This window comes from Harpia harpyja, chromosome 12 (genome assembly GCF_026419915.1).
Source record: "Harpia harpyja isolate bHarHar1 chromosome 12, bHarHar1 primary haplotype, whole genome shotgun sequence".
Taxonomy (NCBI): Eukaryota; Metazoa; Chordata; class Aves; order Accipitriformes; family Accipitridae; genus Harpia; species Harpia harpyja.
Genome location: NC_068951.1, coordinates 18,409,886 through 18,434,757, shown reverse-complemented (window position 1 = coordinate 18,434,757; position 24,872 = coordinate 18,409,886). Strand labels below are relative to the sequence as shown.

The 24,872-nt window shown below is 35.7% G+C and overlaps 1 protein-coding gene across 5 annotated transcripts in view; it reads left to right on the top strand.

The window, feature by feature from the left end:
- WDR33 (WD repeat domain 33) overlaps positions 1-24,872 on the top strand; it is a 71,042-nt gene that overhangs the window by 22,457 nt on the left and 23,713 nt on the right. For 2 of the 5 annotated variants that reach the window (XR_008237533.1, XM_052803897.1), the window contains exon 7: positions 802-899. Coding sequence is in view for 3 of the 5 variants with exons in the window: in XM_052803897.1 (XP_052659857.1) it covers positions 802-899 (98 nt within the window). In the remaining 2 variants the exon portion in view is untranslated. Of the gene's footprint in view, positions 1-801; positions 900-3,518; positions 15,962-18,370; positions 18,393-22,751; positions 22,841-24,872 lie in introns of those variants that run through there. The other 3 variants (XR_008237534.1, XM_052803896.1, XM_052803895.1) reach the window with 3 other exon arrangements.

Here is a 24,872-nt window from a genome sequence, read left to right as displayed (position 1 = left end):
CTATTTTAAGCCCTTTCCTGATCATAAAGATCTAGGATTTCACAAGGGCTCCCTCATGGTCTTTCACTGCACCAGAAAGGAAGTGAGTGCCTGTCAGTTGCTGGAGATGTTCTGGCCCTAATCACGTGGCTAAATAACTCCTTGCTTTTCCAGTGACTTTCATCAAGCGATATTGACTGTTCAATCTGGAAGCTGCTTCTGTGTCTGTAGGATTCTTTTCATGGTGTTGATGGGGTGTAATAAGAGGGATTTTTTCCAAATTACTTTTACAATAAGAGGTACGCTTGTTTTGTATACAATTTTTTCAACAGTTAATCTAACTAGCATTTTCCTGTGACCAGCTTTCCCTTATTTTTGCTTCTCTGCTGCAAAGCACCTGTGGCTGAAGAGGAGTTTTTTCCTAAGAACTGTTCTCCTGTGCTTCTACACAGTGTCACTTTCTTACGGATTTTACCAAACGTGAAAATCTAGGTTGACAGTTACCAAATCATATTGGTGTTGCTTCTCATCCTGCAGAGAAGGCACTACCGTGTGCATTCATAGGTAGGAAGGTGCTAAGAATAAATTCCAGATTTTTTCCTCATTTGACAGGGGACTGCAATGCAATAGTAATCCTATGCTAAATTCATGTCTTGTGATGAAGTGTCATTTGGCAGGCGCTGTATTCACTTAAAAGTCCCTATGTTCAAATGCATCCTTCAGTGTGTAACACATTACAGTATAATTTTGCCCTGTCTGAGAAGCATAGATAATCTGTTAAATGCTGACTTCTTTCCCCTGCTGTGTGTCTTCATGTAACAGTTTCTCACCCACGGATAATAAATTTGCTACATGCTCTGACGACGGCACTGTTAGAATCTGGGACTTTCTACGTTGCCATGAGGAGAGAATTCTTCGAGGTATGTGTACCAAAAGTACTGATTGGGGTATTTCAAAAGGGGGAAAAACCTTTTTTTAACTAGGTGTTCACAATACAGAAGTATCAGCTTGTCTACATTTTTGTATTACATCCCTGTCTTAAGTCCTCCAAACAAGTTTTTGTTTGGCTGCTGCTATAGGTGCCTTATAATACTCAGATAGGCTGCAGTTCACAATGGCGTTACTCTTGTTTATTGTCCACTTAAGCTCTAAACAATGGAGTTGGATATAAGGACATTTTTTCTACTGCTAATGTTGGTAGGAACAACTATTTCTGGATCAGGAATACATTTACCTTTCTCCAAAGCTTAATCTTTGTGACCACTTTTACTTCAGAACATACATCTTCATGCAGAGGATTCCATTCTTCTCATGGGAGTGCCTTCCATTCTGATTTCTTGAGAGGCAAGGTAGTTGGTTTTTCTCAGTCCTTAAGAGGAGAGCATTTAGGTAGAGAAAACAAGTAAATTTTGATCACATCATGCATAGCACATGCAAATAATCCTAGCTTCAGTTCAGTAGTTTTCTGTCCAACATCTGCGTGTGCTAACTTCTGGTGCCTTTCCACTGGCCTTGTTGAGCTTTCTCCTCTTGTTGCAATCTTATTGAGCAATAACAATGGCTTCTGACAACTATTCCTTTCTTGCAGAAGATGTCAAAGGTACATAATTTAATAGGAGAATGTATTAAAGACTGCCATGAAATTGGGGGTTGTAGGCATGCAGATAAACTGCAAAGAAGGTATGCAATAAAAACATGGAATTTTGGTTTTAGGTGTGTGAGCTTGTTCAGTGCTTTACTAAATTAAGGATTTTTCTTTTTTAAAATCATGCTTCCAACTTGGACTTGCATTTTGTATTTTATGAAGTGGAGCTCTCCCTGTTTCTCTTGACTCTTAAGCTCTCTTGTTTTACTAATGCATTACTTTTAAACACCACTACTTTGAAAAGACGTTGGGCTCCAGCATTCTTGCAATGATGACATTCTAACAGAATCTGTGCATAGACATTATGGTAGATGTGTTCTTTGGAGGACCTGGCAAGTGAATTTCTAGGCTATATCACTGACATCTGTTATTCTGGAAGGACCTGAACAGATTAGGGATTGTTTTGCTTGATGCTTTACAAAAGAAATCATTCTGCACTAAATACATTGTATACCCTCCTCCCAAGTTTGTACTAACTACTCATTTAAACCATGTGGAGGAAATGGGGATTGTCTCCATGCAGCGTTGTTGAGGTTATAAAAATCCCTCCAATTCTACATTCTTTTAATGTTCTGCATAAAGCAGGAATAAAGCATTTAATTTAGGCCATAGAGAACAGAACTTGCATTACATTTCCTTCTGTTACCTTGTGTACTTAAACATTTTGGTTGTGACTATCTCAGATAGAATTATGCTTTAATTTCTTACAGTTTATACATCTCAATATAGAATTTTTAGCTTGAAAAATAGCTCTATAAAGAATATCTTTGTTTCTACTTATGTGATGTACCCACAATACACTTAATCTTTTACGCAAGTTGGAAATATTTAGAAAACTTACATCTCTGGATAAAGTTGGACAGGGCAGATTATTCCTTGTTTCTGCTGTCAAATAGGCAAAAACAAAAAACCCCCCAAAACCCCCAAAAAACAACCCAAACACTGGCACCAAAAAGTCCCCCACAACAAAACAAAAATAATACCTAAAACCCCCGAGTGCTGGAAGCGGGAGAATGTTTCTGCAAAATGTGCAAATTTGATATGGTTTTGGTCCCTAGTGCTATTGTTAAATATGATCAGAAGACATATTTGAAAGAGCTGTATGGGTAACAGGTTTCTTGGTGGAAAATACAAGCTTTCATTTTCGTTATTTGGAGTTTACAGCTTATGGCTTTAGGAAACTGATCTGCAGCTTTTTGCTTCTCCAGATGCATTCTGCTTTTACATATTTAGGAGTGTGACCTGTAATGCTTTGCCTAGTACAGCCTTCAAAATGTATAAATACTCATGCCATTGCTATTGCAAAGTTAGTGATCTGTAAATTAAAATTCTGTTAGCACTTCCTTAAAAACATATTTTGTTATGTACAAAAAGTGTTTAGATCAAATACCATGTTAAGGAATGGTTTTTTTATTTCCTACTTTCACAAACCATGATTCAGCTATGCTGGTTAATATTGGTGCTGTGAAGTTGAAGGGATTCTACAGTGTAGTTTAGATCCGAAGCTTCACTTAGTGTTTTAAGGTATTCTTCAGGTTATCACACTGAATTATAAAAATTAAATGCAACTATTAATTTACAGTCAGATGTGTTCATAAAAAATGTTATCGCTCACATGGATACAATATCAATATATCGTTATTCTTACCGATTTTTCAGGAACAAATTAAGGAACATATTTTAAGAAACAGACTTGAGGACTTTAATGCTAAGGAATGCTTTTAAAGCAGTTCTATAAAGAGCATTAAAGGTACTGGGATAAGCTTTGCTGATACAGAAAGGACAAAATTCTATAGGCTTGTTACAGGTGCTTTTGTTTGCACTGGAATAAACTAATATAATTTATTTCTATTATTTGATGAAATGTTTCCCTTTACTTAAAACTGGTCTGAAGGAACAATTCTAGTCTTGCCTTCCAAAGAGGATTGGAAAAACAAATTGGAAGTGGTAAGTTACGTAGGACTACTTCTTACGGTTTTACTGGAGTTCTTTCAGCTGTCTACAGTAGGCTATGCTTTTTTTTTTTCAGTAGTTAAAGCCATGAATATATGGGCTGCGTGAGAAACACTTATTAACTGTGTCCAGCTTCCTTTTAATTTGTCAAAATGAAAATAAACAGAACACCCTGTTTTGTTCTTCATATATAATGCCAGAAGTTCTGGATCTTTTTTCTTTAATCTGACTCAGAGTCCCTTTGCTGCCCAGTTTTTCACTAATTTATGTTGCTTTGCTGCTGTTTCTACCATCGTGGCTTTCCAGGGCATAGTAGGTGGAGCTTGGGTGTTTTGTTAGATGTTTTGTTAGAAGTATGTTCAAATTTATCAGGCTCCTTTTCAATATTGTAAAGAAATAAATGGGATTAAAATCTTCCATTTCTTGGGGAGCCATCTTTAAGTAACTCATCTTCAAGTGAATTATCTTAAAGAACTTGAAGGTGGGGGAAATGGCATTGTCATAGTCACTTACCTGCTTGCTTCCCCTCAGCCCAATTACTGCCTGTCTTTTCTCTTGAAGTAAAGGTGCTGTACTCCTAATTCTGCACCGGTAGTTTTTGCCTATGTTAATATCTGTAATTTTGACATCTTGATGGTGGTAACAAGTACAGTTTGGTGCACTTGCTAAAATACACTGGTAGGAATCGAACTGATGTTAAAATAACAAGATATCAGAAACAGTCTATAGTATAGCAATAATGTTGTTTTTATGTCAGTAGTCTGTTACTCTGAAAGGTATTTCCAATAATGGCATTTATAACAAAACACCATCAGGTCTTTAGTCTAAACAGTTGCAGTGAAGTTAATGCTAGGACTCATGTAAACAGTCCCCATTTCTGTAAGAACATACACATTATGGCTTTTAATAATGTTAATTACATCTAGTGAAAAAATGCATGTAGTAAAAGCTTAATGTCCCTTTATTGAGAAATTAATGTTATCAGTGATTTGACTGGGGGCTGTGAATCTCTCAGTATTGGGTCTGTGCTAATGTGTCTGAGAACATTTTGGGTAGATAATTAGTAAACACATAATTCCTTAATTATAATTTTCTCAGCATGAAATCATGCATCAGGAGGCTACAAACACATTTCAATGTTGTCAGTTCCACTGTCCTTCCTTCTCCTTCTTTTCAGTCACACACACAAAATCCAGTAGAAATGTGTGCTTGGGAGGACTGTAAGGTTTTTATTCTGAAATCTAAATGAGCTATATGTTCCCAGGATTTCAAAGGCTGCCTGGCTTAAATAGGTCTTTTGAGGAGGATGACACTATCCTTCAGAGAGCTGGGTAGAAACCCAGGATTAGATAAGACATTTTTATAGATAAGTTTTTCTATTTTCTGGCTGTAAAATAGAGTAGTACACTAAGTGATCTTCCAGCCAACGTGGTAGATTTGGCAAAAGACTTTTATCCTAGCTTGAACAGTTAAAAGCAATCATGATTCCTTTACATTCTGTCTGGATTTAAAATTTGCCATTTGTAACAAGTAATTTCTTACTAGTACGTGATTTACTTTAAGAGAAGTCTTTTGTCTGTCTTTTAATAACATTGTTCTGCCTGGAATTTCCTGTTCAGGCATAATACCGGTGCAAAAAATCATCACCTACAAAATAACATGTATGCCTGTACATGAATGCAGAAGTCACAGCAGTCATGGTAAACTTACTTTTCATCTGCTCACAAGTTCTGAAAAAGTGTCTCCATAGCTAGTCATATAGAAATAACTGGACAATTTTTTATTCCTTCCTTCCTTCCTTCTATTCTGTTTCTGGATCTTCATTAGCAAATAAAATACCATGAAGTGTCTTCAGTTGTTTAAATCTATTGCATGGTTTGTGTACTCTGCACTTTCTGCGTGAAAGTGAAGGATCTCTTTAAAGTTTTTGACATCCGATTCCTCAGTCAAAAAGCAGATCAAATCCTGTACTTAAATTTAGAGAAGATGTGTTCAGTAGTTAAAAGGAACCTGAGAACCAGAACTACATCTTCCGTTTGTCCTTTGCTTTTAAACATACTTAGTAGCTAGCTCTTAGGCTTTGAAGCAGGTAGCTTCTAAACCTGTTACCTTTTTCTGGAATGTAATTGAACTCTACCTTGGATAATTTAAAAAGAAAAAAAAAATCTTGATGTTTCTGTTTCCATCTTTCTTCCCTTTAAGTGAAGTTTTTCTTTTGTCTTCCTTGTCTCAGTAGGGAGGCAAAACCCAGCAAATTCAAGAAATGCACCTATGTTGATACTGTGTTTCTTGTAAGGAGATGTAGTGTTTAAACCTTCAGTTTTTTGTGGGGGCTTCCTTCTTTGTACTGTTAGGGTTTCAGGTATATCTGATAAAGTCTTTTAGTCTACTGATGCATCCCTACATGAATGAATATTAGAAGGATTTTTCCTCGGAACAAAAGCCCAAGATGAGATGAGACGTGGCTGATATTGGCACCAACCATATCAATCTAGTGAAGGAAAGTCCTTGAATTTTTGAACTTAAAGATCAGTTGTTTTGAAATGCTAGTATTACATCAGTTAAATCTCCTCTTTGTTGGAGGGTTTTAGTATGCCAGCTTAGGTTGCGGGTCTCTGATCTTTGTGAATCTTCATTGCCAAAGCACAGTTTGGGATGGGGGAAGAGGGATAAGTTGCAGCTAAGTCTTTTGAGGTACAGTTGTGCTCTAAATGGCTGTGCATCAAAATTTTCATGCATTTTAGACACAAGAAATGTTAGGAAACTCGCTCACTGTGATGTTAATAGTGAATCTGTGAGGGTTGGTTTTTTGTTTTTTTTTTTTTTTTTTTTCTTCACAAAGAGTTCAGATCGCTTGCACAATCAGTGATGCAGGAGCCCTTTTGTTCTGCTGTATGTGTTGTGCCAGCCCTGATGCTGCTGCTTTGGGGTTGTATGCACAGAGGCCTCTTTTTACAGTCTCATTCACTTTTTCATCTCATTAGGAAACCTCTCTGTTCTTGAGATTGAGTTACACATATTGTATACAATTTCCAGCTTCGTAAATGGAAGTTATCATGCAAAATATATTTTCCTAGCGTCTTTCTCTGCACTTTTTCCAAAGTAACACCAAGGATTTGGAGTGTGAATACATATACACCTTTCTAAGCTCATAGATGATGTCAGTGATTGCTGCTTGTTAGGGTAGTGGGTATAACCTATGTTAGGATGGGAAGAATCCAATCTCTTCTTGCTTGAGGCTACTAAAAAATGTTCAGGTGTCATCTAGCAAGTCCATTTTATTCCTGAATATGACTTTCAAGGCTACGGCATCTTGGTTTTCTCTGTATAGGAAACTTTATTAGAGGTAGACTTTGTTAAAATAGCTAATTCTATTTGTGTTAAATGTAAAAATCCAAATGAGAATTGAGAAACTTCCTGCTATTTTGACTTATATCAAGTTCCTATTTGTGAAGTGTTCTCTATTGGACAAAAATTTTATTTTGATCAACTATACTTGAGGTCCTTGGTTTCTGTGATTGAAAGGTGGCGATTAGGAGGTAGCTTCATGATGCCTTTGCTCTGCTCCCTAAAACAATGCCAGGAGAATTAGATAGTATTGAAGACTGCTCTTGGAGCTGGTTGCATCTGATATGCCTTAAAAGCATTTGGTTTATATTGCAGTTCAGTTCTGAGTAATGTCAAAGTACAACATACTAAGTCTTAGAGTTCTGATTCTCATCTAGAATCTAGTGTTTTAAAAATTCTGAGAAGTTAATAACTAAGAATATATAGAATTGTCAAAGAATGAGTAAAAGAGATCATGAGAGATGAGCCACAACACCATGCTATGAAAAAGGTTATACCGGACACTTCTGTCAACGCTTTTCATGAGACAAGAATGAAGAGGCACTGTGCAAGAATGAGATTATTTCAGATTCAATTTTGAAATCTCTTTTCTTCTCTGAAAGTTGTCCTGAAGCTGAAAGTTATATAATCTCTTATGTTGAGTCCAAGGGCAAATTTTATACTAAAAAGGCTAGTATTTGTAAAAAATCTATTTTGTTAAGCTTGGAGGAATATTGAGAAACCCTCGTGTTTCACAGGACAGCCAGCTCTTAGTGCTGCTGAAATACATGATACTTCCTTAAGGCGTTTTATGATTGCATCATTAGGATTTCTTGCTTCTGCTTCCTTTTGTGTGTTTGATAGTTGCAAGGATTAGGTAAATACTGAACTAGGTGAAACCTTTTTTATGGTTTGTTAGTATACATAATTCAGTGGTGAGAACTTTACTTCCATTTGTTGTGACTACATATAGAAGTTAACATAATATGGCACAATACTCTGCATAGTGGTCAGGATTCACCTACAGTGAGAACTATTGATGCAGCAGTGAGCTTTGTCCTCAAGCCCTGCTCATAGTTGTTGAGAAATTAAAACATTATTTTAAACAGATTATGTTGATACTAATGAAAAAAATCCCGAACTACAGAGGCATTCAAATACTGATGCTAAGATAATACCAGTCTTCCTTTCTTGGCACAAGTGTAATTGTTGAAAAGGATGCAGGTTGTGTGCATTAAGGGTGGTGGCTTCCTGGTATCTGCTCACCAGTATTTGTCATATCAAAGGTTCTCAACTAAAACAAAACCATCTGGAGTTAGTCTTATGCAAGTTAGATTAGTAATTCGTCTTCTCTGATGAAATCTTACACGGATAAATACTCAGAATTTGACTTTTTTTTTTTTTTTATGGAATCTCTCATCTGACATGCCATTTCCTACTAGAGTAGGAAACTACAGAAATATGCTATTTCAGAATAAATGGTATAAGTCTTCAAAAAAGTAAAAACCACAATTCCCCGGTGAAAATAATCCATGTCAGTCCTTAGAAACTTGCCTTGCAGGCTTCTTGACTCCACTTTCCTTTTGTGTGTGGATTAGACAGATCTCCTTTGCCCTTTCCCTTTTCCCTTTCCCTCTGTACTAAAAGCTTTTGTGCATGTAGGTAAGCACAGACTTTGCAAAGCATTTGATATTTTCTTTTGCATCTTTTCAATTCTATGTACTCAAATTATTTCCTATTATAGTACATTTAGCTCTGAGCGATGTTCTGGCTTTAGTAGTGAGACACTCTGCATCAAGTTTTATCATATGAATAACATTGTAGGTCTCATACTCAAGATTACACATTCACATGGACAGCCAGGCACTGGGAGCTGGGGAGATAGCTTGCAAATGTTTTCCCTAAAATATGGCAGTATTTTTTTCTCTCTTCCATACCTGCCTGGCCTTACATTCTCATGAGAAAGCTGGTCCTGCTCATCATACGTTGCATTTGTAGGAAGACACAGAGTCAAAAGAGAAACTGGGGAATATGCTGAATGGGATTGTATAGCAGACCAGGAGAAAGGGATAAATAAGAATCCTGAAAAAAATTTGGTGAAAGGTGGCTGGAAATTAGAAGGATGGCAAATGGGAGGAAAGTGTGGAGGCTGTGTCAGTATAAAAAACTTAACAGCTAGTGTAAGGATTGAGAAAGATAATGGCAGTGTGAGCAAGGAGATGAGAATGAGGTGGTGGAAGCTAACAGAAGTTACGCTCCTGGCACTGTGGGGATAAATCAGGGCAAACTCAGTTGCTGGAGCAGCCAGAGAAGAGGCTGGGTTTTCATGGCTGAATGACACACTTAGACACAAGTGGACAGTATATAATGTACCAAGAGTGTCTGTATATATACTATAATGTGTGTGTGGAAATGTGTAATAATAGTACCCATATGCATACACAGATTCCCCCCCCTCCCCCCAATCTCTCTTAAATTTTATGTTCTATGTCATGACTCTTACAGACTCAAGTTGATGAGTTTGAGTAGAGTTAGGAACACATTCTCTGTTCATTCAGAAGATGAGTATGGAGTGCTATTTTAGTGAGTGAATGATGCCATCATTCCTACTGTAACTAGGAGAAAGCTGTCTCTACCAGCTGATTAAAAATCCTTATGCTTTTTAATAGTCCCTAAGAAGTAATGTGGATTTTTTTTTTCTTTTTTTTTCTTCTTCCAAGTTTTGTTGATTTAGTAGCTCTAAAACAGAAATACCTAATAGTTGCTCTTCAGACCTAAGGCTAGCTCTGGATTGCTTCAGTTGAGAATATAATAAAGACACGTGTGCTGCATGCTTCTGCAAAAAGTGGCTGATTAGATTAAGCAAACAAATATGTAATCAACATATATTTTCAAAGTACAGTGCCAGAACTTTCAAGTGACTGATACTCATTTCACAGTGAAAATACAAACTGTCATTTAATTTTGCTACTTACAGATAAAGGCTTTTTGTTGAAAACAAAACACTTTTCAATGGAAGACATTTTGATTTTTATTGCTGGAAGTGTATGTGTGTATTGCCGGTGAAGTAACTGTCTTGGAAGTTTTATAAATTCCTATTTTATAGAGGAAAGAATTCTCACAGGTTTTTTTTTTTTGAAAATTGAAAAATAGGCTGTTAAATGTCTTGGCTTCAAAGAAGCACAGCTGTAAGCATCAGAAGTACAGCTATATAGGAGAAAACTACAACTTTTCTAAATATTTTTATCTTCTAAAAAGTTTCACAGACTAAGTTTAACATTTTTTCCATCCCAGACAGCTTGGATTACTGTTTGTAATTATTATCTCAGTGGAAGCATCTGATCTTTCTGGTTCTGCAAGACATAATTTTGATACATTACACAATCTGTCAAGTTCTGGCTTATGTTGAACAATTTAAAGCATGGCTTAGTTACGTATCTTTTTTTTTTTTTAAATGCAGTATTTTCTTAATATTTGTCATATTGCGTATAAATTGATTTTGCTCCAATAAAGATATGTAGGTAGGTAGAGCTATTCCAGATATACCTACAGTCACATAAAGAAGTGGTTGTATCACTTCAGTATAATTTTCTGGTGTAGACAAGGCAAGGACTGCAAGTATCTTACATATATTGTCTTTGAAGACAGAAAGTTATCTTTAACTGGTTTTGACCGTTCATAGAAATTGTGTGTGGACCTTTTTGCTCACCAAAATAAGCTTTTAAAGGGAACTTATCATGGCCATTTAAATATAAGCCTGACCTGAGAAACTGAAAGTTACCTATAACATGACTGGAATAGCTGTTTCTACCAAGTTCCCAAGATCTCAGAGATAAACTTAAAATTTCCATTCAGAAAAGTTGAGGAATGTTCCCTTGGCTGCTAAAAACTGGGAAAAACAATATCTTTTAGTAAAAAGCACACCCAGCTTTCTGGTGTGTGCTGGCAGATGCATATTTTCTACTCTATGTGCAATAGCTTTTTTTCTTTGCCTTTTTATTTAGAATGATGGTGCATGAAAATATTTTAAACATTATATTAAAATCTTACTTTTTCAACTTCCATCACATTAAAAAACCTTCCTCTAAAAAGAGTCATAACACCTGATAAATTAGTAGCTTAACTGTGTAGCTATTCTAGCCCTCAAAGAAAGAGTAGGATGAATTGATGAAAAAATGTAGCTCAGGATCCAGTCTATTATTACTATTATCATATGTTAGGGAAAATCAAGTCCAAATATTTATACAATACTTTTACATTTGAACTTCTATTTATAGCTGACTTTTTTCTCTCTTCTCCTATTCTGCTTTATTTTTCTGTGTGTGTTAAGATTTAGGGAAGGAGTAGATCTGGTAAGTATATACCGTCCTCAGATTGAGAATTTGCATAGCAAGACTTTAACATTCTTCCTTGCTTAACACAAGGCCTAATGTTCATTGAGAACTATTTTTTATCAAAGGTTGAGGGTCTTCCTGGCTTTGTAATCAGTACACTTAAGGATTAAAAAAATCTGAGTATCTTCTTTCAATTCAATGAAGAGCTGAGTCCCCCACCCCCAGCTTTCCATGGGAGAAACTTGTCCTGAGATGGAGCATAGAGTTTCAGATGAAACTAAGACATTTTCCTTTGAAAAGAGAATTTTCATGATTCTTTCATATTTGGAGATATATAGCACAAATTGATGTATAAATGGTATTCACAGGTAAGTAATTTCCCACTTAAGTGCAAGTCTAATGGAAATCCCCAGAAGTTTGAGTTCAAACTCATTTGATGTTCCAGGTATGTTGCCATTAGAAAAATAAGTATTAAGGTAAAGTTAAAAGTTCTAAAAAAGAAAATATTTTAGTTTATATCTTTCTGTAGTCCAGTGAAAAACACATTTAAAATATCATTTTTACTGGGGAGATGGAGGGTCTTATTTTCAGTTTGGGTGGTGGGGTTTTTTTTTTTTTTTTTTTTAGCTGTTCTCTTACTAGTGCGGTAGAAGAGTATGAGAGTTTTGCTTAATTTTAGATATTGCGCAGTCTCTGTCCTTCGAGGTTTTCAACATAAAACTGGATAAACCCATGAGCAACCTGGTCTGACCCAATAGCTTTGAGCAGGAGGTTGAACAAGAGATTTCTGAGGTTCATTCCAACCTGACTTACCCTGTGATCTTTATGATACTGAATTCCCCTGTTTTGCCAAAGGGTAAACAAAGGAACAAAAAAACTAGTGATTTAATTTTTAGTTACCTTCAGCTGTACACCAGCATATATGATGTAAGGAACCAACCTTCAAAAGACTGTATCAAAAATTCATTTTTTTTTTTAGCTTGTTTTTCTTCAAGCTTTTAACATGCTTGAGGAAGCGCATGTTATCTGTTTGGATTGGAAGGATTTCTTAATGTTTAGTGGAACTTTTTCCAGAGATGGTAAATGCTTGGTCATTCCATACCAGTGACTAATAGTTTGTTCAACTTAGTCATTATTGAAGTTGAAGTACTTGCTTAGAGTCCTCCTACAAGCAATGAAAATTTCTTGTAAATAAGATGTGATAGCATGCTGTCACTGTCTTCGAAGCTCCTTCTGATTATGTAGTAACAGTGAGGTAAAAAAAAAAATCTCTCTATATAGATATACATATATAATGCAATTGTTATATATGCATATATAACTTCAGTCTCTATAAGTATATGGCCTTTATAATGGTACCCAGTGGCACATTTTATAGACTTAATATTAGTTTGCTGCTTTCTTGTTTGTTTCAAAATTGTGCAGTCCTGAAATAGATTGTGCAGGTAGTGTTGTAAAGCTCTAAAGCACATGCACGATTAAAATAGATTGAAAGTGTTTGCTTTAAAAGAAAAAAGTAATTTAGGTAACTGCTTTACTTCCTTAAACTGAAACAGCCTAGGTTTGTCCATGTGCTTTGTTATTACTGTTCTTGAAGGTGCATTTCTCTAGAGCATGTTTCTAAGTTCTCCAAAGGAGCTGTAAGTAGATCTGGTGTGTTTGCAAACATCAGCCCTTACGTCTAGATGAAATGGGTGTTAGAGATTTTTTTTTTTTCTTTCTTTCAAGCAGAAGCTGGTCTACATAGTGTATTTCATTGTTCATGCCCACACCAGTCCCAGGTCTTGCCTGACCTTTATGTCTAAACCCAAATTCTGTAATTAATTTTCAAGTTTAAGCATATTAACAGAAGACTGCACAATATTAAATATAATTTTGAGACTGTGATTATCTTAAAAAAATTAAAATGAAAATAGAGTTTGCTGTGTCTTGAAACATGCTACTTTTCAAGCACTTGAAAAGTCCAAACCACGTTTATTCTGGTGTTTCTACTACAGCTGAGTTTTGAAAGGAATACCAACACATTTTAAAAACTGTAGACAAAATTCCCCCTTCTGAATTGTAATTAAATCAGCAGCAAGGAACAGTTGCACATGGAAAATACTACCTGGACAGCTATCAAGCATACTTGTATATAGCATAGTTACAAGATCTAAAAATTGTTAGCAAGATCTCTCTGTTTTCTAAAGGTTGACTAGGTCTGCAGCTTGATATGGTGCAGTGTGTTACTGCTTGCTGTTTGTGCCTGGTCAAGAAGAATCCTGCCTTTTCTTTATGTCTGCCTTCTGTGCTTTCTTATCCATGCATAATTTGTAGGCAGAAATAATGTTTTTAATTAGACCAGTGTTGTTTGGTTTTTGTTTTTTTTTTAAAGCCACACCAACCTGTCGTAAGGATGCAAACTTGCTTATTTTAGGTCAGCTGATATAGTTGGATAATAAGATGTCTTTTCCCTACAGATCTTGCTTTAGCTCTTAAATCCTCAAACAGCAACGACTCTTTGTTGCTTCCCTAGCAGGAACTCCACCTACTTAAAATGGATGTATAAGGTGTTTTCTCTTTGTCAATACATATATTCTCAAAATCATTATTCTGTTGGCTAGTTCACTAAATCTAGTGGTTAGGAATATCAATAATGTTGATGAATATGGATTTCTGTGGATCACTGCTCTCCTGTTGGAAGTCCCTGTTCTCCAGAGACTTACAAGTAAGCATATGGTATTAAGACTAGGAACGTAAAAAACTAAATTCACTCAGACAATTCTTTTATTACATTAAATTGATTTATATGCTGCAGTTGTACTCTGGAGATCTTTGGGCAAAGGTAGGTTCTCTCTTTCACACTATTCCCAGCTTATCAGGAATATCCTTTGTTTCCAAAGGAGTGGAGAAAAAAAATGATCATTCTAATCACCTACAAAAGCATGCTAGATTTGTCATTTCTGTAGTATGTATTGCATTTGCTGACAATTTCAAACAGGGCTTTTAAAAAAATGCAACCAGACATTTTAATGCTAGTATTAAACTTTAGAATTTCTGCGTTCACATTATAAAACTGGAATGGTGGAGGCTTTAAATAGCAGGTGCAGTCCTGCCGGCCATTTTTGTGGAGCAATAACTACTGCTTCCTGTCTGGAAGAAAAAAAAAAAAAAAATCCTGCTTGCTCAAAGGCTTCTTCACATGCTGCGTGCTTCTCTCCCACTTTGCCATTTTCTTTTCCCTGCGTCACGGAATTCTTCAAGGGATATACAGTCTTTCTCCCTAAGAGCACTTACTGTGTATGTTTCAGTCTACAATTTCACCGTAAGTCTGGATGGGAATACTGGCAGTTAAGTCTGTCTGTGTTTTGCACAATGGTTGAAGTTGCATTAGTTTCTGCAGAACTCTGTCCTATCAGGTTATCATTACCGCAACATATACAGCAAGCCATCGCACTTTACTGAAATTCAAAGAGGGTTCTATATAATGGTGTTTTAGTCCACAGAAATTATTCACCAGAAGTACCAGGAGTTATTTTTAACCCATTACACAATATTTTATTGACCAAATTAATAACTTTTGTTCAGAATGTTGGTATTTGAATAAGTTTTTAAACTTTTTTGCAAGATGTCAAAATGCAAGTAAGGAGTAGGCATGAGACAAGTTTTCCTGAAAAATACTTAGAAGCAGCAATTACCACAAGTAACTAACAAACATAGTTTAGTAGTGGTATTTGAAAATGGAACAATTGGGGGAATTTTAATTAGAAGTTAATTTTAATTTGAAGTGCCATATTAAAAATCTTAGAAATTAATGTTGCATTTACTAGACATTAAGAGTATCAGAGTATCTTTCCTTATGTGTCTACTCTTTGGCATCCTTGCACAGAAAGGAGGACTCAAGCTCAGGATTGAAAAGCGAATTAATTTTTCAGTTTATTACAGTCCATGGCTTTTTGGTACCAGTTACTGTGAATTGGACATCTGCATGGTAGCAGCCGGTAACCCTGCTGATTTAGGTAACATTCTACTGACCAGATGTTGTGTGATAATTCTAGTTCCAATCAGTCTGAATAAACTACCTGGTAGTGAAAGGTGGTAAATTGCACTAATCTTCTAGAAAATTTATCCCTCACAAAAAAAGTTTCTCTTTGTTCATGCGGTAGCAGAAAAGACTTCGTATAACTACATGATAGATAAATCAGGGTTTTCTTTAAAAACTACTATAACTTTTGTAAAAGTTTACTTGTTTGTACATGATAGCAGGAATAACGGGTTTTGCTGCTTATTTTGCCATAGAATGTATCTGATATGCATACTGCATCTCACTGTAGACGTCATGTGAAAGAACTTAAAACTCCTAGTGTTTTTCTTTTCTGTGAAAAGTGCATTGATACAAAGGCACAACCAGCCTCGTTGATGTGCTGTCTTGAGGAGATTAGGACACTGCTGATGGAGTACAAATGATTAATGCCCAGTCTCCAATAGATGAAGAATCTGTTATTCTTAAAGCCAGGTGTTTCTCAGCCTGCCGTACCTTTTTCTCCAATGTAGTGCTTGTGTCGCAGTTGATCACGTTCATGACACGTTGACGCTTGTAAAACTGCATCTTGTAGCAGTAGATAATTCACGAGGGAATATGTATTCCAAAAATAGAGACTAGTCTAATGAAGGTGTATTTTGTGTACTAAAGCAATAACTGTATTTTAACTTGCACTGAAAATAAACTGTTGACATGGGATTATACCTGTTACAGCTTCCTTTTTTTTTTTGTTAACTTTTTAAGGTTGAAAATGCACTTTGCTCCCCAATACAGGGTTGCTGTATTAACAGAAATATTAAAACCCAAAATGTAAATTTGGGAGAACTGTTATCTTGCATCATTTTGCCAACAAATATATTTTTGTTTTTTCGGTTTCCTCGGTAGGTTACTTCAGTAGCAATGGCATGCTCTTACATAGCCTTTTCTGAAACAGAAATGATGCCATCTTCTTTCATGAAAGTAATCTTTTTTTTGGTCTCTGCTTCTGTTAGTATTTGAATGAGCCTTATATATGGAGATTTAACTTTGCAAGTGAAGAGGAGACTTTACTACCTCCCCCACAGTTGCTGGCTCAATTTACCAGTAATGTTATTTTACAGAAGATTTCTAAAGTCCAACTTTCTAGAAGAGAAATACTGCAGTTTTCCATTCCTCAGCTTAGCTATTTCTACACAGCACAGACAGCACTGTAAAAGGTGTTTTATTTGAAGAGCACAGATTAGTTCCACTCAAGGGTCAAGATAGCAACCTTTTACTGGTGATGACTTTTCCCTCACTATTTATGTGCCTAACCTACTTTGTTCTTCCTGTTATTTTGTGAAAGTATGCCATTTTCCCAAGAGCACTGCTTTTAGCTTCCGTCTCCTATCTCTGTAGTTTCATATATGGACCGAGTTTATTGTTGTGTGGACTGGTTTGTACATTTCTGAGACTGGAAAGATATTTTGTATTTCCTTTCTTTTGGTGTGTGTAAGACTAAAAACTTTAAAAGCTGCTACAGAAAGCACTGAGAGAAATTTAACGATTCCTTAGGAAAGAGCTTTCTGAATCATAGCTGCCCAGTAAACACTTGTTCTCTTTTGACTTTTATTTTAAATTGATGATCTAGTTGGCATTTTCTTTTGGTGGTTTGAGCCCACATTTTTTACACAGCTGCAGGTTATTTGCGTGATTGAAGTTTAGCAGGTATCTTTTTTTGGTGTTTTCATATAACAAATGCTCCAAAACCCAGGAAAAAAACCCCCATAGATAACTTGTTTATATTTTCAACTTTTATTTCCACAACAGTAATAACTAAAATCTCTAGTATTAATATTACTGCTTTTGTGCTAGTCTTGTAACAAAGAAGACTGAGTTAAAATACTGCAGGCAAGATCATTTCAGAAAAATGTAAGTTTCTTTTTTTCTCAGCATTGCTGAGGAGATGGTCTGAATTGTCTTTCTCTGCTATGCATGCACTTATGAATAGATGGATGTTCTCTGACTTGGATTCTTTTGTCCATGTCATTTGGCTTTTTATGTATTTTCTAGAATTTTGGCTTTATGAATTTTCTAGAATTTTGTATAAACTTTTAAAAAACTTTATTGTAGAGTTCAAAAAGTATTTCAGACTAACTTTTTTTCCCTGGAGGTGCAAGGTTTTTGACTAACAAAGTTTCTGTATATCCTTTAACTGGAAAATTTTCATTTTGAAATATTAGACACTGTCTCTGGTACTAACATGGAGAGGTATGTAATAACATCCAGGAGTTATTTGGTCCAGGTGTAGATGTGGCATTTGAATTGAATATTTTTCTGCTTCTAGGGAGAAAATTTTCCAGTTCTAATGAACATTTTTTTTTCCATGAAAGTTCTGCTTAATTCATGAGAACGTACACTGCAGTTATAATTACATTATGCTTTTAGGATACTTTCCTGCAAACCTCTGCATCATTCCTTTATGCTTATTTTGGAAACTTGTAACATGCTACTGAGTGCATGTACCTGTAGATTCAAATACAAATTCAGTCATAGACTACTTCACAGAGGGAAACACCACACTTAAATGCCAGTATAATATTAGTATCTTGTTTGATTTTTTTTTTTTTTTACTTTATTCCTTTGAAGTCAGCAATGAAAAATATCTAACTGGTAGTCATTTCAAGAAGCACAGGGTTCAAAGAAGTATTCAATCTATCCATAACATGGTGTGGTGGGGTCTGTTTAATTCTTGTATCCTCTATTCTGATTTTGAAAGAACAGTCCCTTAATATGTTGTCATAGGAAACCTGTTTCACACCTACTTTTTTTACATGAAGAAGAAATAGTATTTTTTTTCCCTACACTTTAAATCAAACACCATTTGTTTTGTTCATGTCTACTTGTGACGTTAGTAATTGAATCTAAGAACAGCATTTTCCATGAATTCTTACCAGTACTTTTTGTTTGGAACCCCACTTAAACTGGTGATGGGCCCCTTTGCCTTTCTTCTTCTCATAACCATGTATGTCGTCTTTTACATGTTCTGCATATTTTTTTTCCCCTGGTTTTGATATATCTGAGTTATTTAAGTACTCTTTGGATTGTTTTATCCCATTTCTTCCTGTTGACATCTCTCCCTTTCTTTGTTAGGTTTTATCGCACAAAATCCCTGGTAAGTTCTCAACACCATCTTTTTCCCTGTCTTCTGTTCGATCACATGTGAAGAGCTTTACTATTTGATTCATTCATGTGCTTGTGGAATTTAAAATGATACATGGGGATGCATGGTATTTTAAAGAGCTTCATAAATATTTATACAGCTACACTCCACAAAACAGTTGCTTAATAGGGGACCTATTTTTAGAATTGAAACAAAAATAAAAAGTACTTGGGTTCCTCCACTTAAACAGGGACTTCTGTATTATCTCTAAATCTGAAAGAGAAAAAGATTTTCTTAAATTTCAAAATTAATAGGTGGCAGGAAGGAGGACTAGGTCCACAGATGTGGTGGTGATATAGAAAAGCACAAGAAAATAAGAGGAAATAAGAGCACTGATGGTGCAGAAATTTGAAGTAAGACTGCGATAAAACATTCCTTGTTTCTGTCTCTTGCCTGAGCTCATCTGTTCTTTGCTGCTTGATTGAAATTTCAGTGGAAGGTATTATCTCTATTATGTTTCTGTAACACTATTCAAATCCTTGTTTTGCCTCTGCATTTTAATTATATTTTTGCACTGAATTTTTTTTTATTTTGCTGTGTTTCTTCTCATTAGCCCAGAAATCACCACTAGATTAGACATGTTCATCAGTCAGTGTATGATATTACATGCTGAGTTTTTTTCTGTTTTAGGTCATGATACTCTGCTCATTGTCTGTGTTTCTGTCCTCATAATTTACAGCCCTTTCATATTTCAGTTGCTTGAAAATTGGTCCTTTGTGCTTGAGATGAAAATGCTCCTGTCTGTTCAGCTTCACCTCTGTATAGAAAGAGTAGTGCTTTGTAGCTTAGGCCAATATTATGTGCTCTGCTTTCTGCCAGCAGTTTACTGCAGTAGACCTGCTGCTTCCTAGTTTGCTCAATCTTGGTGGTATTGTAAAATGAAAAGAGCAAATGAAATGGCCTCTATCTGTACATCCCTTCTTGGATCTCTTATACTTGCTAATTGCCTGGATTACTGACTGACACAAATAAATCTTTTCCTAGAGTCTCTGCAAAGTTTGATAATCTCTCTGTTGTCCTCCTGCCCCACCCCTGGGCCAACTGCTGTTCATTTATTACTGAGAGCAGGTGCTCATGCAGTATTTGCCCTAGAACCAAAGAAAATAGTTTTCCTAACTTCTGTGTACCTAAACTCACTATTTCTTTGCTTAAAATGATAATGGGCTCATACTTACGGGATGTTCTGTATTGGTAAACTGGCTATCAAAAGTAGCTTACATGGCTTTTTTGGTTGGCAAGAAGGAAAACAATTTTCCTGCAAACTTGCTGTCCCTTAAAGTGAGAAGCTGGCTGGACAAGTGTTATTCTGTGACTGGCTGGATGAACATGCCTGTCATTAAAAGTAATTTACTTGTATGGTAGAGAGTTGATAGTACCTCTCCTCTCAATGGCATGAAAAAAGTAGGGTCCTGCCCTGTAGTCTTAACCATAAAAACACACTGAAACGTGTTTTCCAATGAAGGAAGATCAAGTTGACTGAAAGATCTTGGTAGTCCTTCTGCATTGGGTATTTTTAGTAAAAGATTCTGGGTTCACTTGGGAGTAGGGGCATATCAAGTTATATAAAAGTAAAAGACTTCTTGTAACTTCTTTTGCTGGGATCCACAAAATTTTTTTCTTAGGTTTTAGCAGCTTGCTGAGAGTGATGTCTGCTCATGTGGCCAGACAGTGGTTTCAAACTTGGGATTAACCTCTAAGCTAGATATTTGGACTATGCTTTTCTCTTGCAACAGCCATAATCACCAGCAGAACTTTAGTGAACATCCAGCAGGATGTTAAAGGAAATGAGTACTGAAAATTACTACTGATGGTTACTTTTAGCTTTTCTGGAAGTATTTGTTCTCTTCCCTGAATTGGGTACCAAGTATTCCAACTCAACTGCTTACAACCTTTACTGAAATTATGATCAGAGCACAGAGCTTGAGGCAAGCTAGTACTAAGTTCCGCAGTGTGTCCCCTGATATTCTTCCTTTTCCCTCCTTTCACTAAATTGCCATGCTGAATTTTAGGATGCACCAAAGTTTCTTTATTAGCTTCAAGTTAATTTAAAAATATGTCTAAATCAATACTGTGGTTTTGACATTCCTTCTTTCCATTACTTATTGTAGTATTCAGTAAAAATATCAAACTTTGGCTTTCCTTAGTGGTGTTTCACACAGGTGTAACAGGCAAAGGCTTGACAAAAGTCTTCAGGTGGAAATGCTGGGGATTTTGACACCTTGATGGCAGCAAGTGAACACACCAGTCAACATTTTCAATAATTAGTGAATAAAACTAGTTTCTTAAGTATGTGTTTAAAAATACTCACTGAAGCTACTCTAGGATCAGTACATCTTAAAATTACATTGCTTGCTAGGTACTTAGCTTCAGGCACCAGTTTTTAACACTGCCCCACTTTGTTCTCGATTCATAAAATGTAAGTGTATGTTCTGACTGAGCAGTAGTTAAATAGTTACTTTTGAGATAAACTGTCATTGTGAGGCTTCAAATTATTTTACATTCTAATCAGATTAATCTTTTTTTTTAAGTTGATAGTACAGGCTATGAGCAGACTCCAAAACACTTTAGTTCATGTTTGGAGGACTTGACTGGGAACATTTTAATATGAAAGCTCATGCTTTTAGGGGATGTTTTTTGTTTTGTTTTTACAAAAAAACATGCTGCTCAGCAAACTGATTCTGTACCCAGTTATAAAGCCACAAATCTATGGGACCTGCAGACTAATGATTGACAAAATCATTGAATTTCTCATCTTTCAAGTTTACACTTTTTCTTCCCTTGAAGGACTGCCAGTTGTTCTATTTATGGACACGGCTATACTCTCCCCTTTTCTGTACGGCATTATGTTGTAATTGCCGTGCCGCATTAGGCTAGAGATCAGTCTTGTCTGATGGCTTAAGATAGTAAACACTCATTAGAGGCAGTGCAAGTTCTTTCAGATCCAGTGACTAATACCAGATACTTGAAAGGAAGGTGCCAGAAAACAAGCAATAGAAAATTGTGGGACAGTTTCTCTCTGAGGGAGTGGTTTTTTGGCTCCTGTCAGCTGTTTATGTTATGAAGCATGAGAATTTTTCTTAAATTGTTGTTAATTTTTAATGTTTCCTGTACAACATTTATTTTTAATATCATTAAATGTAAATACCATTGTAAATAAATATTTTCTGTCAATGAAAAGCAAGTGTGTTGCTGCTTTCAAAGTAGGCTGGCTAATTTTTGAACAGAAAAGAACATCTAGTCCCAGCTAATTTACAGATAATGTAACAAGCAAAAAAAAAAAAAAAGGATGTTTTACCTTTTTCAATTTAAAAGTGCCCTCTTAATTCTCTGATGAATACCTGCAAAGGAATTATAAGTAATCTGCCATGAGAGTTTTAATAGATAACTTGGGCTAAGTGCAAATAGAATCCAGTCTGCTTTTCATAAATAATTTAACTCTAACTGTGATGAAAACGTACCTTTGTCCTTGAATTCAGCTGCCATTACTGCTGAGCACTAGCATATATATATTGAATAAGAAGGTGTTGGACAGTTTTAATGTGGTGTATCTTTCCCTTTTACACTTTCTGCCCTGTTTTTCCTGTCATTTCTCTTGAGCTAGCTCTGAGCTTCCTGATGGCTTTCTGGTTAAGATTAATGACTTCTTAATTAGAAATAATGACTACTGTATTGCACTAAGCATTATGCTGCATTTTAAAGCATCATCACATGGGTAAGCTCTCCGTGACAGAGACACACTTAATGTTATATGTAGGTTTTATTAAGTGCATAAAAGTGGGGGTAAGTTAGAAAATCTGGACACTGATTAAGCAAAATTAGTGAAAATTTTGTAATATTCTCACATACTAAAATAACTTTCTGTCGATAGTTATCTGATCAGTCTAGATATGACTTAACTATGTGTTATGATTAGAAATTGTGAAACATGCATCCTTAATTGATGTGGCTCTCACTTTCAAGAGAATGTTAAACAGCTCTGCATGTTACAGATATTGGTCCTATTACTGTGCTGTTGCACAGCCTGCTGTCAAACTTGGTTTGTCTCTATATTTTTTACAACATTTACAGGAAATAACCTGATTGGGTGTAGGTAGTGATAATGTTCAAAAATAAATTCAGGAGTTAGGAAAAAGCAAATATGTCCAAAAGGAAAGGTATGTCTATAGTGTTTGTAGACTCTAGCATGAGTAGACTCTAGCATGAATATACTCAATGATAAAAAAAAAAAAAAAAAAAAAAAAGACAGACCTGACACCACAGATCTAAAAGAGTAGACATTTTCAGTTTTGTAATTTTTGTTTCTGTTCAAAGCAATGCATTTCAGCTTTGGAAGTTGCTCAGCATTCTACCTTCAATTCACTGAAGAATTTAAACGTTCACTTTAAGTTTAACATGTGAGTAGTGCCATTAGTTAAAGACTGAACCCTGCATGACTCAGTTCCCACATACGCTGAGACCCAGCTGGATTTCTTCCCGTCACTATAAACCCTTACAGAAGACATTGTGATTGAATTTCAACAGATGTAAAGAATTCAGATTACTACATGCCATTACTGGTAATTACATATAACATAAGATTTTTTCATGATTCTTTGCAGTGCATTTGCTGTTACGCAAGCTGTGCAAGCACACATCTAGCATTGTTTGAACTTTTTTTTTGCTTGTGTTTTAGGATTTTGTAGAATTCAAACTATTCACTGAATGGTATAAGTTCAATTGGGACTAGCACATACAAATTCTAAACTCATTTATGGAAACACATTTTGGGGGCTGATTACCTGTTCTGCGTAGTCCTGCGAAAACTCATTTGTTTACCCACACCTGTTTCATTAGTGTTTACTGATTATTATTTTTTGTAACCTTTTGATTTCACAGATGATAAAAACATACTGTCCTATTATAAGAGCTTTTGTCTGGGAAGAAAACTTAGTATGATTTTAGAACTGTAAAAAAAAAGGGGGGGGGGGACGGGGAGGAATTTGTAAACAAGACTTAATTATGTCCCATTCTGCTGCTGGTTTAGAGGAGTACTGATGATCTAGGAGACATTCCCTGTAGGTAGATTAAAACTCTAGCAGTCTCTCTAGATACCATGTTTAATAAACTAGCGGAGAGCTAGAGAAAGACTGTGAGCAAATAAAGGAAAATAAAACTTGAGTTTATGGGACAGAGGTCTGAAAGTATGGCGAGAGGCATTGTTCTTAATCCAATCAAGACTGAAAGGAGCTTTTCCCTTAAATTCTTAGTCACCAACCTCCCACATTATGCTAAAAAGAAAAAGCATACTGTGCATCTGTAGACAGAGGGTTTCTGTGGTGTTTATTCTTCGAGTGGAGAATAGGAAGTGAAAGAGCTCATAGGACAGCTTTCAAGAGAAGTATAGTTCACAGAATGTGATAGGGCAAAGAACACTAAATTACTGGAAATAAAATATATTCTTACTCTTATTGCTAACCTGTTCGGTGTTATCAAAACAGTACCTAGGTTCTTGTAGATGTGAGGTATTCAGTTCCTAAGTAAGCTTTACATAGAAGCAGGGAATTGCTAGGGGAATGGGTAATGGTCAGATAACATTTTAAAAGCCTTCCATAAAAATAGAATGGGCAGAATAATCCAATTTGCCTAGCAGACTGGAAGCAACTAATAAAAGTCTAAGGGAATTATGTAGAAAACTTAAAACATCTTTCTGTGACCATGTTTGTTTTCCATTATCTTTGATGTGCAGGTCCTTTTTTGGGTGGGTGGGGGTGATTGGAGAACCTTAGCTTGAACGGTAGTAAGACCTGATGTCTCTTTGCAGATCCCTTGGAAATAGTCCCCTACAAAGGGCCTGCTCTTCTGAGAGGTGTTCTGTTATTTTGGGGATACAGATTACAGGAAGGTGAACGTTACTGTGTGGTGATGAAAAGGCTTCAAGTCTGACCAATTCAAGTGGAGGATACACAGCTCTATTTACTCACTATTTAAAACAGTATAAGAGCCATGTGTCTTTAAAAGAAAAAAAAAAATCCAAGCAAATAGAATTCTCTCTAAATGAGAAGGTATTGCTGCAGTTAAATGATTATGTTCATTTTTTAAAATATATATAGTTTAAAATATCCTTTTTCTTTGGCACGTGGATGTTAAAGTACAAGAAGATGCCTTAAGAGTGTCATCTCAGTATGTGTATATACATCCAAATAATTGCTTAGAAGGATCTAGAAATCCTCCAATATCATCTATAAAATCCTCTTTCCATTTTATGCACCTTCAGAATGGGGCTCTTTCCTAGGGGAAAGGATATAATAGAAAAAAATTTAGCTATGCAGTAAACCTGATATATCTGCAATTGATAGTTTATACACAATTGCATTATAAAATATATAGATATGTTATAGACTGTAATAAAAAGACAATGATCCAAAACAACTTTTTTATACCATATATTACGTT